The sequence below is a fragment of the Lutra lutra genome, chromosome 9 (genome assembly GCF_902655055.1).
Source record: "Lutra lutra chromosome 9, mLutLut1.2, whole genome shotgun sequence".
Lineage (NCBI taxonomy): Eukaryota > Metazoa > Chordata > Mammalia > Carnivora > Mustelidae > Lutra > Lutra lutra.
Genome location: NC_062286.1, coordinates 98,560,363 through 98,576,144, shown reverse-complemented (window position 1 = coordinate 98,576,144; position 15,782 = coordinate 98,560,363). Strand labels below are relative to the sequence as shown.

The 15,782-nt window shown below is 39.7% G+C and overlaps 1 protein-coding gene across 7 annotated transcripts in view; it reads right to left on the bottom strand.

Moving 5' to 3' along the window:
* RALGAPA2 (Ral GTPase activating protein catalytic subunit alpha 2) overlaps positions 1 to 15,782 on the bottom strand; it is a 320,063-nt gene that overhangs the window by 98,149 nt on the left and 206,132 nt on the right. For all 7 annotated transcript variants that reach the window (XM_047743681.1, XM_047743679.1, XM_047743680.1 and 4 more), the window contains 3 exons: positions 12,677 to 12,800; positions 10,413 to 10,568; positions 3,781 to 3,939 (listed from right to left, as the gene is read on the bottom strand). In XM_047743681.1, coding sequence (XP_047599637.1) covers positions 3,781 to 3,939; positions 10,413 to 10,568; positions 12,677 to 12,800 — 439 coding nt within the window. The remainder of the gene's footprint in view (positions 1 to 3,780; positions 3,940 to 10,412; positions 10,569 to 12,676; positions 12,801 to 15,782) is intronic.

Genomic DNA, 15,782 nt, shown 5'->3' with positions numbered 1-15,782 from the left:
CTCCCATGACAAAAAGCCCCCAGCAATCTGACAACAGTACATCTCTTTTTCATGATCAAATACTACTGTGTGAATATTTACAGAGATGAACTTACTTTGAAAATAATTTCACAATGGAACCACATTACTGAATACACAGGTATATATGTATGTATGTATGTATGTATTTATTTTAAAAGTTCAATAAAAAGCTCAAGAAGTGAACAAGCCCTCTCAGACGCGAGGGTTTTCTGTGCTCATACAGCACGCCCACACTTCTTGAACATACCATTTCACAAACGCTGTGTATTATTAAGAGGAGGCAGATTCTGCCAGGCACATAATTTGTATATTTAAGGGAGGTGTATGGAATGAAAAAGCGAAATATGTTAAATTTCAAAGGACTTGGAAGCAATGCTGCCTGTGAGCTTGTATTACAAATAGCCCTACATTATTACATACGCTATTAATGAGGCTGAGTGAATGAAAGTACAATTTGAATATGCATGACTCTACCCAATGAGCAGGACTTTTGTGTACTGATGAGGTTTTTTTTTTCCCCCCTCCTAAAAAAGGATTAAAATTATTCTTAGAGAAGTATGGCTGCCCAGAGACCAGTAAAATAAATTTACTTAGACCAGAGTCATACTATATTCAGATGAAATATACAGGTGCTAAAAGAATGCTTTTAATCTACCTACAATTCGTGGAACTTGTGCATAATTCTGTCTTCCTCCAAAGGAATATTCCTCAACTTCAAGCAGCTGTGTCAATACAATTTCTAAGCAAAAATAATGATTTTGGTGGAGATCTCTAAAAGTAGGCAAGGTTAAATAAACCTTTTGAGTACAAAGCCTTTACTTCCACAGTGAGGAGCACTAGTTAAAAGACTGGGGAATGGGTAAATTATTGCACCAAATGGCTGAGAATTAATCTCTGCTGACTAGCTGTAATCTAACGAGGCGTCTGTGTCCCAGGGAGCCCGCAGCATGTCCCTGGCGGTATGTGCAGTGTGTCGAGTCTGCGTGGCACCCTTTGTCCTCGCTCACAGGCGGCCTTTCCCCTCATTGTCCATAATATCCTCATGCATCTGGGACGCGTGGAATGCATTCATACTAACAGACTTACCATTGTTTTCTCTCAGAAGCTTTGTTGAGCAAAGACTGCATCACGGTTACTGATAATTATATTGCTTAATTAATCAAGACAAAAAAAATTTGCAAATCATTGCCTGGTTGCCAAGCAGGGAGATAAAAAATGACAACAATACAAGCTGAAGCAATATAACAAAAGTAACAGCTATCTGATCAGAAATTCTTATATAATGAAGCTATTAATGCTAAATCGGTTAATGTTAACATTGCTCCAGGTGTCTCTACTTAGATGCAAACAAAAAGGCTAACATTATGGATATAAAAGGCCAAATGTTGCCATGGATTCTGTAACCTGATAGAGAGGACAGCCTTTTCATTTGATTAGGGAATGCAATTTAAATACCAGGGACTGAAGCCAAACAAACAGACTTTCCCTCCACAAGCCTCTTGCATTCACCCTGGGGTCAGTGGTTGGTGAACAAAAGGTCAGCCACACTTGCCCTGGAAATGTCTGGATTAATTTTATTACATTGTAATGGTTTGTACTTTAAATGTGGGGATAACACGAAATTTCCAGTTGGCTATTATTCTCTTCTTCCCTAAAGGGAAGGCTTTTGGACTGAAATATTAAGACAGTGATTTGCTCAATTCAACTTGTCAAAATTTATGACCAAATTTGTAAAACTTACATACATTTTCTAAAGAAATTTTGAAAAGGTATGTTAATACTTGTTTTCATGTGTTAGAAGTGTAATACCTTTTTAAAAAACCACTTTTTAAGAAAGTTAAAAGTGAATTGAAATACCTTTTATGTTCTTTATTTGCCACAAAAAATAATGGTGACATTTTTAGGATGGTAAGTGACATTTTAGAGGGCCAGGTTGAAAATGAACTAATAAAGCCAGTTAATCCATACTAAATAATAAAGAATCACGTTTTGCTGATTTGGAAGCTATAGGACACTAAATCTGTTGGTTGTCTAATATCAACATTTTCAGTTTAATTCTTAAAGTTAGTGTTCTTCCCGGACAAACACAAACATTATTAGTACTCAGAGCCATTTTCTTATACAAGAGTGAAAACTTTATACAAAAAGACATGAATCAAAGATAACACAAATATTTAGTGTGAAGAACTTGTGGCATCTTCACTCCCTGAATAGAAAAGAGGGTTCCCTTTATGTCAGGCTTCTCACCAGCCAGAGTGGGGCTTTTCTGAATTCAGGAGGTGACCCACACTGTGTCTAGTCCGAGAAATGATTTATTATTTATTCTATTTTCATAGTAGTGACTATAACTGAAAAATTACCAGCAATGGTAATAACAACAGCAGCAATTAACACTTAAATGGCTTTTATTCTGAGTCAGCCACTGTTTGAAGCACCTCTCACTTCTTTTTTATTTTTAATTTAATTTACTTTTATTTTTTACAGTGTTCCAAAATTCATTGTTTATGGACCACACCCAGTGCTCCATGCGATACATGCATAATACCTCCAAAATACCAACTACCTTTCACTTCTTAGCTCATTTAATCTGCATGACTTTAACACTTTTGATTATGCTATAAATCCCAGGAAATCTCAGTTACCTATTATTTTAAAGATCAAAATACAGAGTATGTAGAATGATAACTTTTAGTTCCTTCAAGAGAACAGTTTGGAATGAAAATGAAGATTACACTTAATACCAACCTGGAGCACCAAGTCATTTTCTTGAGAAGTGACTTAACTATGCTAAATGTTTAATTAAAAATGTAAAAGCAGGGGCGCCTGGGTGGCTCAGTGGGTTAAAGCCTCTGCCTTCGGCTCAAGTCTTGATTCCAGGGTCCTGGGATCGAGCCCCACATCCAGCTCTCTGCTCAGCGGGGAGCCTGCTTCCCTTCCTCTCTCTCTGCCTGCCTCTCTGCCTACTTGTAATCCCTGTCTGTCAAACAAATAAATAAAATCTTTAAAAAAAATGTAAAAGCAAACCCTCCTATTAATAATTCCAACACAAAACCAAGTCCCTATATAAAGCACCACTAAAATACCACTAAAGGCATGGCAAGGATCGAAAGTGCAGCCAATTTAGTACACAGCACATAACCATTGGATTGTTCCAGCCATTCTCATGATCAATACCAATTGATGTGGCTACATTGATTCTGTGGCAAGGTGCTTCAATTGTTAAAAATCATCACATGGGCGGGCTGTGCTGCAGAGGCCTAGCTTTCTTCACGGCCATGCTCGCAATCCTTCAGGACTGACCCCCATTAGCAGCAGTCAGAGGCTTGGTGAGCAGTGCCTGTTTGTCATGCAAGGTCGAATTCTACACCCACAGCCATCCACAAAACGCTAGATGTGACATGGGGCTCATTCAACTCTTATTATTATTAATCAATATGTCCCAAATTTTAAATTACCATTTTTTAAAATTAAAAAAAATTTTAAATTCAAAACATTTAAAATACCATGAATATCTTCAAACTGTAATTCCCAAAGAGTCTAGACATAAAAATACAGAATTCTGTGCTCCTGAGGAAAGATACTCTAAAAATCCCAATTCATACTGAATTTCCATATGGCATTTGTAATTCAGATATATGTGAGACACTCACCAGTTGGAAAAAAGTCCCCTTTAACATATTTATATCATTGTTTTTCAAAAACCGTGAATCATATGGTAAATGCTATATGAGTCAGAGTGATAATGTGGTGAAAACGTACCTCGGGTTTCTTCGTAATCGCGATAAAGAACATGTGATTCTTCACTGGGTAAATAATGATTGAAACGTCTCCGAAGGCAGTCGGGATAATTCCCCTGCGGTAGTCCCTGGAGTGTTCAGACCAGACGATGTGGACCTCGTCATTCCCCAAGTGACGGAGCTGCAATGGCCAATTGGCTCTTTATTAATCAGAGTGATAACAGCAATTTATGAGGGGTCGTGGCTTACAAATTGAATTATAATACTCAGAGGCAAAAATATTTCACTACTAAAAAAAGGTACGATGCCACTGTCTTCTATGATGATTTGAAAAAAAGACAAACACGTGAAAACACCACTTACTTTCTATGGAAATACACTGGCACTGAGATGACGCATATAAGCATGGCAGGTACATTACTGCTAGAAGGGGATGAGACCTTTTCGAGGATTTTTTAAAATTGAATTTTACTCCTGTATTAAAGCCTTATGCTTTATATTGCGGAGCATGTCTCCAAACAATTAACGACATGAGCCTTTTATTCCATATTACAATAGAGCTTCATAAAACTCTAAATTCAATGGTTATTAAGAAAAAATATGAATATGAGACCAAAAGCTACTATAACACAATTGTTACCAAATGTATAAAAACTCGATTTGTGACAAAGCTTTAAGAAAAAGTACATATAAAATTACCTTTAAGAAACTAATAAGAATTACTTAAATTTAATAACAACAATAGTAACTAGCTTCCAGAGAGTGTGTCTTACTATCCAGAAAGTATGTTCACATGTATTGTTTTGTTAAATCTTCCTACTAACTCTCTGAGGTAAATGACATCATCTTTGTGCTATCTGGCAGGGAAGAGATGGGGCTCAGAAAGAGAAAGGCACCACCTGACAAGGTGTGCAAATAGCAAGGAGCAGAGCAGGCCTGGAAATCTGGGATAGGGCCTCTAACTTAGTGCCATTTCTACTGCTCACAGCCATCAAAGTCGACAACAAAAGCCAGTTGTACTGTCACTGCTCAAATAGCGTAGCCCACTTTTTTGGGTCATTTTATAGACAAAGAGGCCATAAAATCCAAAAACAAGTCAGCGACCCCCAGGATCTCTGAGGAGGGCTTAGCGTGCCTCCAAGGAAGAGACTCTTTGAGACTTCTTCCTGGGCTGAGCTCTTTGGCTGCAAGATCACCCTTGATGAAGGTCCTGTGTACTGACTGTGAATCCTGGGCTGGAGAAGGCCCTGCATGAAATTGTCTGATAAGCCTGAGACTGTGACTAAACAAACTAAATTATAAAGATTAAAATGTTGGCCAAAATTGAAGTTCTACAACCAGAAAGGCTGACTGGTGAAGGCCTCCTGACACCTATTGAAAGTCTGAGGTTTGGTTCTCTCACATGCTGCAGAAGAATGCTATCTACCATCACTTGGGGAAGCATTTCTTGCTTCCTAGCTTATTTAATAGATGAACCCCAATAATGACTAAATTCAGAGGCACTATTAATAAAATAGCGATGCTGCACCAAAGGTAATGTAGTTTTGTATTAAAATTAAAAAAAACAAAAAAGATGCTCTGGAGTACCATGTATTTAAAACACATTAGTATAAAGCAAATTTTCCTTACACACTATTTGACCACAAAAGAAAACTGTGAGGTGACCCCAACATGGCCTCTTTTCCATTTACAAGGTTACAAAGGAAGTTGGTTTGCTGCAATGCTTTCCTGTTCTTCACTCGTCGCGCTTCTGGGAATGACTGTTTGAGTCAATTTTTAAAAATTGACCTTTGTACTACAGTGAGGTATAGGTGCGATTACAGGTAACCCCTATGAGAGGGGCACATGATTCAGCTGTGTCTGAGCTTGGGTGCTGGGATAAACACAACTGTGGGTGTTGAGCACAAGTCATGATGATCTAGAACAATTTAACAGTATCTACAACTTTCTAAGTGTAAAGTTACCCAGTATATCTTTCTTCTTCTTCCCCCATCACATATAAAGGCGAAAAGGGTAGCAGGCAAAAGGTGCAGCCAAGCCATCGCCACCCATAAATAGTTAAAAGAAAAAGAAAGACACCAAATTCTCATAGCAAAACTGAATATCTCTCTATATTCCTCTATTTCCACCTCTCTTTCTTTTCTCTTTCTTTTTTAATAAAACATGCCTATCATATGATCTCCCTGATATGAGGGAGAGGAGATGCAACATGGGGGGGTTAAGGGGGTAGGAGAAGAGTAAATGAAACAAGATGGGATTGGGAGGGAGACAAACCATAAGTGACTCTTAATCTCGCAAAACAAACTGAGGGTTGATGGGGGGAGGGGGTTTGGGAGAGGGGGGGTGGGGTTATGAACATTGGGAGGGTATGTGCTATGGTGAGTGCTGTGAAATGTGTAAACCTGGCGATTCACAGACCTGTACCCCTGGGGATAAAAATATATGTTTAAAAAAATTAAAATTAATCAAAAAAAAAAAAAAAAAAAAAACCATGCCAGGATCTCACAACACACTCCTGAAATTCATTTGTTTTGGAGTGAAAACATAGTCAGCATTACCAGCAACACAATAAAGGCAGGTTTTCAAGGGAAATAGGAATTGTATCAAATTGAAACGTTGTGGGGGTGGGAGGTGGGGTGGGGGGAATTTAGCCTAGCAGAAGAAAATTGTGACAGTACGGCTGCCATCACCCTGTCAAGAGAGGCAAAATGCCAGGTGGTTTTGTTGTGCCCCTTGACATAATGCCGGCACAAGAGTCGCAATGGGAACACCACACCTACTAAACACCCTTCAAATGTGGGGCTACCACCTAATGCCAGCACCCTAAAACCTGTGATGGCTCCTTTCAACCCAGAAGCATAAGTTGCTCAAGGCATTTGCTCTGAGGTAATACAGTGATTACTGAAATTTCCAGTTACTTTCCCTTTCCTCAATTAGGATCCTCAATTATATAATCCACATAAGTCTCTCCTAATTCTGTTTGGGCTGTGTTCTCAGAACCATAGCAAGGGAGAATAGTATCACACTGACAGACCTGTCCTCCCAGTGTGGCATTTCTTTAATTAAGGAAAAGCTATTTCTGTGTGGTAATGATACAATTTTCATCATCTCAAAGCTGCTTTCAATATCATGTGCTCCAGATCTCTGGACAAGTCACAGTTTAATTGGCTAACTCACAAAACTAAGAGCTAAGGCCAAAGGACCCACTGACTAGCAGATCTGAGCAAAGAGCAAAAACATGCCCTCTTCTGCCTCAGACAAGAGCACAGGCAGGTGAGACAAGTAAGCTAACCCAGCCATGTCAGAATAGGAAGGAATACTCTGGAAGCTTCAATGTGTTGCTCAATGTAAAGGGGATTTCATGACAGAGATGTCATTTTGTGAGTTCTGGAGAATTCTGAACAGAGGGCCCCCTATCTAAAATCCACCAGTGAGTCTGTTGCGTGCACACAAGTGAAGCTGGTATGACTCATGTATATTCTGGGAGAGACTGATGAGTCTCGTCCTGAGACGGAGCTGTCACTCACGCCTGCTACTGTTTCAGTTGTACAACAGGCTCCAGAATGCACGGATGCTTAACAGGTTCAGAACAAATGCTCGCTTCTTCAGTCTTAAGAAATCAACCCCATGTCCTGCCACTTCTCGTCCTGACAGAGTTTCAAAGTCCCTCCGCCTGGGCCATTCTGCCTGCTGCTGCCAGGCGGCACGCACTGGTGACACTGGTCATGGTACACACCTAATAGGCTGACCTCCTTTCCCGACTAATTGCATTACATTGCCAGCTGGCTCCAGAAGGAGTCGTCTGTTTGATTGAAGAATTCCTGCTCCTCAGTAGGCCCGGCTGCTACTTTTACTAAGTAACAGTCAGGCCTGACATCCCCATTGTTCAGCTGACAGTGTGCCCATCCTAAAATCTAAGTTTTATTTGTAAATTAACCAAGAAACTTCCTGCCAGAACAGTGCTGCCTGGAGACTGATAATGTGGGCCTTTCATCCCTTTTCACTCGTACTGTATCACTGCCAATTTGTTTTTTATGCGGCTGGCCAGCCTGAGGCTATAAAAGCCTTGTAAGACATAAGTGCAATTATAGTCCTGGAGTCAAATGAATTGGACAAATCCAATAGCACAGCTCTGTCCCCACTCTGCAAACCCCTACAGCAGTTAGATTAGCTGTGAAAAATCTAATCTAGCTAGAGCTAACAAATTTCTGCAGTGAAGGATCAAGAGTTCAGTATGGGGTTGCAACCGGATTGTGGAATTGAAAAAGTGCCCCCATGACAGGGGCAGAAGAGAGCATGAATCACTTTAGAATTTTGCAGCTCATTTTTAAGCTGTTAGGGACAATTTAGTTAGAATAAGACAAGGAACTGTGGGCTGCTGTTACTGTGACTGATTTTTAGTCTGGCTGTGAGACATCCTGATAAAGAGAGTTTGTCTCTAATGATGCTAAATCTCAGAGCTGCAAAAGGTATCAGCTGAATTTTGATTATTACAGTAGGGAATCTTTCAACCAGGCCAAGCCTTGCAACATTATTTATGGCAAGGCGTTTTATCAAGAAAACATGATGTCTTTTCGTGAAAGAAAAAAAAAAAAAGAAGAGAAAAAGGAAGAGAGGAAAAAAATAAAAGAATCCTACCTAGGAAATAATTAAAAAAAATATTTTAAATAAACCTACTAACAAAATAGTTCTCAGTCATAAAAAAGTCATAGAATAGGGTGCCTGGGTGGCTCAGTGGGTTAAGCCGCTGCCTTCGGCTCAGGTCATGATCTCAGGGTCCTGGGATCGAGTCCCACATCGGGCTCTCTGCTCAGTAGGGAGCCTGCTTCCCTCTCTCTCTCTCTGCCTGCCTCTCTGCCTACTTGTGATCTCTCTCTGTCAAATAAATAAATAAAATCTTTTAATAAAAAAAAAAAGTCATAGAATATGGCAACACATTTGCGGATTAGCAGCAATTTATAAGGCACTGCAAGTATAAAGGATATGGAAGCCCTGCCTAAGGTCCTGGTAATCTGAAACAGAGCAGGGTCCCCCTTTCAATAAGAATATCGCCACCAGGGGCGCCTGGGTGGCTCAGTGGGTTAAGCCGCTGCCTTCAGCTCAGGTCATGATCTCAGGGTCCTAGGATGGAGTCCCGCATCGGGCTCTCTGCTCAGCAGGGAGCCTGCTTCCCTCTCTCTCTCTCTCTCTGCCTGCCTCTCTGTCTACTTGTGATCTCTCTGTCAAATAAACAAATAAAATCTTAAAAAAAAAAAAAAAAGAAAAAAAAAGAATATCGCCACCAGGGTGGCCATTAAAACCTAAGACATGGAGGCAGCTCCTCCATGCCTGAGGGAGGCAGCACATGGCCTTCGTGCTCTGCACATCCCAGACACTTAGTCACTGGGAATGTTGTCTGTGGTTGTGCTGTGACCCAAGTTCTGAGGTTTTATGAATACCACCGCCCACGATATAGGTGGGCTAGACATCTGGAGCTGTAGTGATGAAAAAGCAAAACTGCAGAGAGAAGAGATGAGGTGGTAACAGTGGGGCCCATTGGCCAATATCAGTCACTCCTAATGTGGCAGGAGAAAAAAGATTCAATTAGACCAGTGGGCAATGACGAGGGCTGATGTTAGATCCTACACCAGGCACCATGCTAAGCAGTTGTATGAGCATTATCCATTACTTCGCAACAACCCTGTAACTGTTTTCAATCTCGTTTAGTAGATGGGGAAACTGAGGCACGGACTACTAACAGTTGAGCTCACATCTGCCTGTCTTTAGAACCTGGCTATAACCACCACACTTAATCCTTTAATGGATTTTTTAGTTCCTGAATGAGCTATTTTCCCATCCACTGAGGTGCTGCTGTAGTTTTCTTGCATCCTTGTAGGAAGTGAGTGGGTGTGAGGTAGGGATTCCAGGCTCACTCTGCCACCCACTAGAGCAGGCTAGCTGCCGTTTCATCTGGAAACTCAGAGAAGTGGGTCAGACTTCTTGGCTTCCTTCCCAGACTAGGATTCCTCTTCTTTTAAGGTGCTCCTCACCTCTAATAGAGGGTCACCTGAAGTAAACATCTTACAGGTTTGAAAGTTCAGGGTCATGTACCCCTGGGGAGTTCCTCAGAGGTGGAGGAGGTTTCCTCTCAATTCTAGAGAAAACTGCCTCCTGGGCCCAAGTTGGAAGAGAAACAAGGTCAGTGCCAAAGGTGGGACCCCTAGGCAAGAGCATACCTGTACTTGTGATTTTCACAGATATTGCCCAATTGCCCCCAGCAAGCCTGGGAGGTGCCTGCTTTCTCGGCAATCTGTCAGGACAGAGTCCTTGCATCTTAAGACCTTTGCCAACCTGAGAGGTCAACAATGCTATTTTCTGTCAGTTAACAGTCAGATGAAGGAAGATCCAAAATTAACAACATTTAAGACCCTTCCTTTTCCTATATCTTAATCTTAGGATTTAAGACTCAAACTTTTCATTTACTTGTCTAGTTTTGCCAAGTTAGATATTTCAGATTAATTACAACTGTAGCTTGAGAAGAAATACACTGAAATTGCACCCAGAGGAAATCAGTCTTGGTGTATGTCATGCCAAGGGCTTTGATTGACTACAAGAGTCTTACCTATAAACCATGGTAGCTAAGAATGGTCCTCAATCCTCAAAGAGGCTTCTTACCTTTTTGGTGAGTGAATCATCTGAGTCTGATGGCATCCGAGTTGAAACGTGGAAAATCACTTCCACAGTCGAGGTAGCATAGTAAGGGGCAGTCTGCCCTGTACTGCCATTGCGCTGAAGTCCGCCCATGAACCCACAGTGGGTTGAGAGATCCACCTGACGCAGGTAACAAAGAGGGAAGAGTGAGGGTCAACCCTAAATTGTCCTCATTCACCAAGCAAAAATGTCTTTTCTTTTAAAGAAATATAATTATTTCCATTTTGATTTCTGATAACAAACAAATATAATACCAAATTAGACAAAATCAAAACATTAAAGAAACCTTCACAATGGGGATGCCTAGGTAGCTCAGCTGTTTAAGCCACTGCCTTCGGCTCAGGTCATGATCTCGGAGTCCTGGGATAGAGTCCCGTATTGGGTTTCCCCTGCTTTGCAGGGAGCCTGCTTCTCCCTCTACCTCTGCTTCTCCCCCTGCTTGTGTTCTCTCCTTCTCTCTCTATGTCAAATAAATAAATAATATCTTAAAAAAAAAAAAACCGTTACAATGAAAGTGCTCCAAAATCCTATCAACCTAAGAGAGGCACCATCACAAATTTGATGCACATTTCTCTAGCTTTTTTCCATCTTATACATACAAACATATGAATACGTGTGTATGTATGTGCATTTATATGTGTTTATGTACACACACATACACACACACAGAGTTTCCCTATTGATGGATTTGTGGGATTTTCTGCTTTCTCAAACAGTGCTGGTATGATCAAATCACAAGGAGCATTCAAAGGAATGTTTTGGTAGGATGTTTTATCAAAGATTACAGATGTTTTAAAATTTTAACAGCCATGGGGTGCCTGGGTGGCTCAGGTCATGAGCCCAGGGTCCTGGGATTGAGGCTCGCATCAGGCTCTCTGCTCAGCGGGGAGCCTACTTCCTCCTCTCTCTCCGCCTGCCTCTCTGCCTAAATAAATATATAAAATCTTTAAAAAAAAAATTAACAGCCATTGCTAAACTATGCGTCAAAGGGGTTGTTTTGATTTACACCACTACTACAAGTCTGGGAGTTATCATTCTTTTATTATTATTATTCTTTTTCAAGTTACGCTGTGAATAATCACTTCTTAGTCATTGCCTAGGACCCACACCCTCTTTATTAAATTTAACTTTTCATGAACTAGTATTCTTTCAGTAAAGCATCTGTTGTAACACAACTGAAAAAAAAGCAATAGAAGGATCTCTTCTGTGCCAAATATATACTAAATTAATGTTCTAGTCTTTTCTTAAAACTCCAGTTAAGAATGTGTTGGTTTAAAAAGTATATTGGTTAAAATGATTAAGTATATTCTACAATAAATAAAAAGTCACTTCATTAGTAAGAAGGACAACCTATTGGAGTACAGTTAACTCTTTCAGACTAAAATCTACTTGACATTTTATAAAGTACATGGTCTTAACCTTGATGTAGGGTTCTCCTGTCCCCATCTTCATATTAGCTTCCTTGTTAACATTTAACTCTCAGAGACAAGTCTTATTTATGTACCTAGAAAGTTTCCCACAGCACAGATAACCAAGAAACCAAAACAAAAGTAAGGAAAAGTAAGGAAACTATTTCAGATATGCTGATTTCCATTATAACTACTCTGAGTTCTTTTGGATTCTGGAGATGCAATTTCCTTTAGATTTATGTTCCAAGAGACAGATAGGTGTGTGTGCAGGCACACTTGTGTATAAATGTATATGTCTGTCTGTCAGACTATTATTCAGCAGAGAAAAAGTGAATTCTTTCAGTATCAGTCATCCTGGGATCTCCCTTAGGGAAAGAGGTTGGCTGAAAAGTCATAATGGTTACTCTATTCTATTTTCATGACAATTTTTTACTTCATCCAGCTCTTTCTTCATATTTTTCACCCACCAAGTCACTTTTTTCTTCTCCAATCTCCATACTGCAGCTAAAACCAATGCTTCTCTGCCCATATTTATCTTCTCTTCCCATATACTGTCTATGGCTGGGTGAGTCAATTTGACTACTCGGTTTGGATAAAAAGCAGATGAAATAACATTAAAGGAAAAGTTAAGGGAAACAAAAGTTCATGTATGAAGTACTGAAAAGCAACTAACAGAAGATGCCAAATTCAATACATTCATTAACTCTGTAATACTATCTGTACTAGATTTGAATGTAAAACCTTGTATGATTGATGTTCAGTTTATATACATCCTTAAATAGTACTGGTCAATAAATAGCTCCCAAATGAATGAATTACCTCCCATCCAAGTCCGGCAACAAAGTCTTCATATGCTTGGCTTCCTCTTTCATTGGAGAGGATTGAACACTTGTCTTCTTGACCTTCAGCAATGTAAAACACCGCAATTTTGTGCGTTTCACGGCTATAAATTTTTCAATTTAAAGGAGTTAGAATTCTCATATTTAAAATTTTATTTCACTACAGCTACCAGCATGACTCCTAATACAGAGCTTTACATTTATGGAGAATTTACTAGGGGTCAGTCACTGTTCTGACAAGGTTCGACACATGGTCTCATTCACTCTTTGCAAACACTCTAAAGAGACAATTATCATCACTTCCCTTGTAGAGGTGGTTGAAAGGAGGCACAGAAAATTAAACAAAAAGCACACAGCAAGTGGGAGGCCAGGAATTGAAGTAGGGCAGTCTGGTTCTTGAGATCACTCTCAGAACATGTGACATATTTAACAGCATGTTAGAACATTATTGGACAAACTCTCTACATTTTTGGTGTAAAAAAATATATATGTGAAAGCGTTTCACATAGATACCAGTTGAGACTAGGTCTATGTGACTGCCTATATTTCACTTAACACACTTTGAAAGAAGGATACTAGATAGCTCCCTGACTGGAACTGTACCATTCATCCACTTCCTCCATGATGGATTTTGGGTGCTTTGCTGTTAAATCAAGTTACCATGATCTGTACTCTGAGGACAGGAGTCCTGCCTTTTTGCCTTTTGTATATGTACCCTGGTCCTTGGCATATAGTAGCTGCTCAGTTAAACCTCTGTTGACAAGAGACCCGATGCATATATAAATAGATGAATAACCAATTTCTACAAATTATACCCTAAAGTGTTGAAATAACTAGACTTTTTTACCTGGCAATTTGGTGATAGTTTAGAGATGAAGGCACTGTGCTAATTCAGAGCTTTCATCAAGAACCATTCATTCTGTGGCCCCATCATCCAAGTTTTATTCAAGTCTCTATTTTTTTAAATTTTGGATTATCGCCAGCAGAGTTCTACCTTCCTTATTATTTTTGCATTGCATTCTGAAAAATCTCATAGGAAAAACTACCAAGTGTCAAACATAAAGAAATGTTTCTACAGTCTTAATTGTTCAACATCTTAGCATTGTAATCTGATTAGACACCTATACTAGTAGAATTTGGGCTCTATATTTTAACATATTTGCAAATATTTCCTACCGTAGGACTTAGTTTTTACTTAATAAGCAGAATGAAATGAAACTGAACTAAAAAGTCATAAAAATAAGTCAAGGATTCATTTCTCCCACAGTTCATGAGTAAAATTAGAAAATACAGAAAGGAAAGAGAGGAATAAAAATTCACTTATGCTCTTTGCTTCTATGTTGAAATTGCAACTGTTAGGATTTTAAGATGCATTTTCACATACAAAAGTGAGAAGTTACTACACCCTGTTTTGCAACTGATAATTTTAACTTAAAATATTTGTGAACACTTTTTTTACTGTATAAAATATGCATAACATAAAAGTCACCATGTAAACCATTTTTGAGTGGGAACACTTTTATACCATGTGTTTGTATGACAAAGTTTATTAATGGTTGTGTAACGTTCCAGTATATGAATACATCTTATCCCAAATCCTTATCATTGGACCTTTAAGTTGCTTCCAGTTTTAAAGACACTATAACATTATCTTTGATATGTCCTTTGAATGCATTCATAGAAAAAGAATCTTGGTCATTGCCTACTTTTAAGGTTTTTGATGAGCGCTATCCTGCTACCTCTGGAGAAAGTAGACATCCTGAATGCTCTGACTGGCATGGCACAAGCACACAGTTGGGGGTGCCTCTCTCTTTTTTTTTTTTTTTTTTTTAAAGATTTTATTTATTTATTTGACAGAGAGAAATCACAAGTAAGCAGAGAGGCAGGCAGAGAGAGAGGAGGAAGCAGGCTCCCCGCTGAGCAGAAAGCCCGATGTGGGGCTCGAACCCAGGACCTGGGATCATGACCTGAGCCGAAGGCAGCGGCTTAACCCACTGAGCCACCCAGGCGCCCCAAGGGGGCGCCTCTCTTAATGGGAACCAACCATTGCTGCGAGAAGAGGGAGGTTTTGTGGTGACTGATCCAGGGGACTGATGCTCTAGAGTAGAGACCATGTGCTCTCAGACTGTCAGAAAGCTTGTCCTCATGCAGTACAGAGCCCTGAAACTACCACACCATTTATTCCCTGAGTGACAGGCAGGACACACCCACTAGAATCTGACTAGCTTTATTCTCAGAGCTATAATAATTTGGGGGCTCAGATGATGACGGAGATCATGACTTATGACCTGAAAGACTGTCTTTTTCAACAAAAGGAAAAAAAAGTAGTCACTCAATTCCTTTCTGTAACTCTCTCTGTATATTCAAAAGTCCTCAGCATGTGATTATTCTCTGTTCTATACATATAACAAGACCATCTCAGGTTTATCTGAAACATTTTTGTTGACTCTCCTCAAAGTCCAAGCTTTTTTTCTTGTAGTTGCTTGCAGGTCCTCGAGTCCTCATTAACTCAACATGGGAGCACAAGAGCTAAGCCCCAGTGACTGCCTGACTGATGTAGGTGTAAGGAAAGGTGACCTTTAGCTGTAAACATTCATCAAATTTCACATCCTCCAAAATGTTAGCACCACAGAGAGCATGCCAGGATCAGACGCTGTGTCTGGTCTTATTAGAGCCAGGCTTTTGAAATGATAATTAGCAACAGCACTTCATATCCATAAGCTGCACCACCAATGCATGAAGGAGCAGGTAATTCAGGAACGCAGGCACATAAAATCAACATTTCCTCTTCCTCATTAGAATGCATTTTTTTTTCTTATTAGGAATAGACCAAAATAGCTCAGTTTCCTTGTGCTGTCACATTACAAAGCCAAACAAAGAAAAAAAACCATGATTTTAACTTTCACTTTACCATGTGGTGACAAGAGGTATTAATATTTAAGAGGATCCCACTGTAATTTGCATGTGCATTCATGACACCTTTTATATCTTCACTATCTTCACAGTATGTAGATGATAGTTCCCACGCAGTCTCTACTTTTCCTAACACGCTAAGCAGGAACTATGCCTTGACAGCAGGGAGATAA